Source organism: Arachis hypogaea, chromosome 7 (assembly GCF_003086295.3).
Source record: "Arachis hypogaea cultivar Tifrunner chromosome 7, arahy.Tifrunner.gnm2.J5K5, whole genome shotgun sequence".
In the NCBI taxonomy this organism is placed as follows: domain Eukaryota; kingdom Viridiplantae; phylum Streptophyta; class Magnoliopsida; order Fabales; family Fabaceae; genus Arachis; species Arachis hypogaea.
In genome coordinates this window covers 8,806,204-8,809,111 of record NC_092042.1, presented here as the reverse complement: position 1 = coordinate 8,809,111, position 2,908 = coordinate 8,806,204, and the positions used below count along the sequence as shown (strand labels likewise).

General features: G+C 33.8%; 1 protein-coding gene across 1 annotated transcript; it reads right to left on the bottom strand.

Annotated features, from left to right (window-relative positions):
- Positions 1-681: 681 nt before the first annotated feature.
- On the bottom strand, positions 682-2,434 carry LOC140174272 (serine/threonine-protein phosphatase 7 long form homolog). The gene is made up of 2 exons (XM_072198671.1): positions 2,372-2,434; positions 682-1,428 (listed from the first exon to the last, which is right to left on the bottom strand). Exons 1-2 carry the CDS (start codon positions 2,432-2,434, stop codon positions 682-684), a joined length of 810 nt encoding a protein of 269 aa, XP_072054772.1.
- Between the last annotated feature and the right edge of the window lie 474 nt (positions 2,435-2,908).

Here is a 2,908-nt window from a genome sequence, read left to right as displayed (position 1 = left end):
CGAATTGTTCACTCGGAAGAGCTCCGAGGCTCATGAGCGTGTCCGCAATGGATTCACATATTCAGAATTTGCCACCAAAAGAGTCGAAGAAAGTTTTCGACGTGCAGGCAACATTGTGGTCAATAGGTTCGACAGGCGCAACGAGATGTTTGAGGTTCGCGAAATGCAAGATGGTTCCATTCACACCGTTAATCTCGCGCACCGACACTGCGATTGTGGCCACTTCCAGGTCGAGCGACTCCCATGTCGCCACGTCCTTGCATGTTGCGCCAACCAGCGTCTTGATTGGCAAATATATGTGCATGACGTGTACAAAATGTCCGAAATTTGCAAGGTCTACAGAGGCGAGTTTGTCCCGATGGGTGACCCAACTACGGCCGCCATGTAAACTGCACACCAGTAAGCACGAGACCTATTAGTAACATTATTTTTCTTAACAAAGACCCTAACCTAAATGGTTAAAACTTACATCGTTGACTCCCATGTCATCGAGTCCTCGTCTGAACTGCGCCGTAGACCTCCGTGTATATCTTGTATGCCGGCGCCAATGACTCCACCTACGCACAAGTAGGATGACCTCAACAACAACAACAACAACAACAACAACAACAACAACAACAACAACAACAACAATAATAATAATAATAATAATAATAATAATAATAATAATAATAATAATAATTACATCAGTAAAGTACAATACCGTCGCGCAAGTGGAACACCAATATTGAGAAGCTGATTGCGCGGTATAGGGGCCATGAACGGCATACGCTCCCACGCCCAAACAAAAAGTAAAATCAGTGGCCCATCCATCTCTTTACAGTTATACCGCGATGCACGACACAACGATCTGTATAGATGTGCCAGACTAGCTGCCCCCCAACTGTATTGCGAGATCTGATGAAAATCCCGAAGTAGAGGCAAAAACTTCGAGTTCAAAGACGTGGTGGACTTATCTGGAAAAACCACTGTACCAAGCACGCAGAAAATGTGAGCCCTGACGTACCGCTCAATAGACTCCTGCGTGTCACACGCTTCACTGTCTCGACACCGCCGGACCCAATGGAGATTTACCTTGCCCAACACGTGATCGTCCGGACCCGGTTGCCTACCAAAACAAGCGAGGCAGTTATCCACCAAAAACTGGTAACTGCTATCCGATCTACCCGTGACGGGTTCTCCGTTAACCTGGAGGCCAAGTATATGTATCACGTCTTCCAGCGTCACCGTCACTTCACCCACTGGAAGGTGGAACGTATGGGTTTCAGGCCTCCATCGTTCCACCAAGGCACTTAAGAGTGCAGAATGACCTCTCATTTCACCAATTCGCGAAACGTGTTGAAACCCAGTTAATGCTAGTGCCTCTGCAGCTCTCTCATTAAAAGTATCCGGCGGATCAAGTTTTCTAGGCAACAAATTTCTGATCGCCTACAAAAAAAATAATATTCATTGAAATAATAATAATAATAATAATAATAATAATAATACTAATAATAATAATAATAATAATAATAATAATAATGCAACTACCAATAATAATAATAATAATAATAATAATAATAATAATAATAATAATAACAACTAGCAGTAAATAATAATAATAATAATAATCATAATAATAATAACAATGCAACTAACTAATAATAATAATAATAATAATAATAATAATAATAATAATAATAATAATCCGGTTATTACTACTACTACTATATTGATAACAATAATAATCATCATCATAATAATAATAACCACTACTATTATTATAATTATTACTACTACTACTGCTACTAATAATAATAATAATAATAATAATTCTACTTCAACACTACGGTTATAATAATAATAATAATAATAATGCAACTACCAGTAATAATAATAATAATAATAATAATAATAATAATAATAATAATAATAATAATAATAATAATAACTACCAGTAAATAATAATAATAATAATAATAATAATAATAATAATAATAATAATAATAATGCAACTAACTAACAATAATAATAATAATAATAATAACTACCAGTAAATAATAATAATAATAATAATAATCATAATAATAATAATAATGCAACTAATTAACAATAATAATAATAATAATAATAATAATAATAATAATAATAATAATAACTACCAGTAAATAATAATAATAATAATAATCATAATAATAATAATAATGCAACTAATTAACAGTAATAATAATAATAATACCAATAATAATAATAACAATAATAATAATAATAATAATAATAATAATGTTGTTACTAACTAACAGTAATAATAACAATAACACTGTTCAAATAAAAAAAATAAATTAAAAATAAATATATTTATTTATCATAAAATTAAAAAAAATTATATTACCCATTGTGGATGATCCAAATACTCAATAATGTGTTCTTCAGGTAACGTAAAATTACGAACCATTTTTTTTTTCATAAACTGAAACCCAGCCTACTATTTCTTCTTCTTCCTCCCACAGGCAACACTCTCATCTCATGCTCCTTCACCGCAGCTTCATCTCACTTTGTTAGACTCTCCCTCTCTCCATCTGCGTTTGTATTTTGTCTTTTTAAAGCCCTCTCCAAACCCATTCATCAGACACGCGTCAAACATGCAATAAGGGTCAGTGACAATCGCAACTTGCGATTGTGGAGTGCTGCTTGACCAAACCCTTTGCCATGCATTGGTTTAATTTCTACCCAAGAATAAAACGCAACTTGCGTTTTTCAGTTTGCATCAGACACATCCCATCCATGCATTGGTTTCATCTTTGTTTATCAATAAAACGCAACTTGCGTTTTTCAGAAACTGTTTTTGACAGATCCACATTCCAGGATAACACACCATGTTACAATAATCTTGCATAACACCATTTTTAGTTCCATTCATAAATTATTT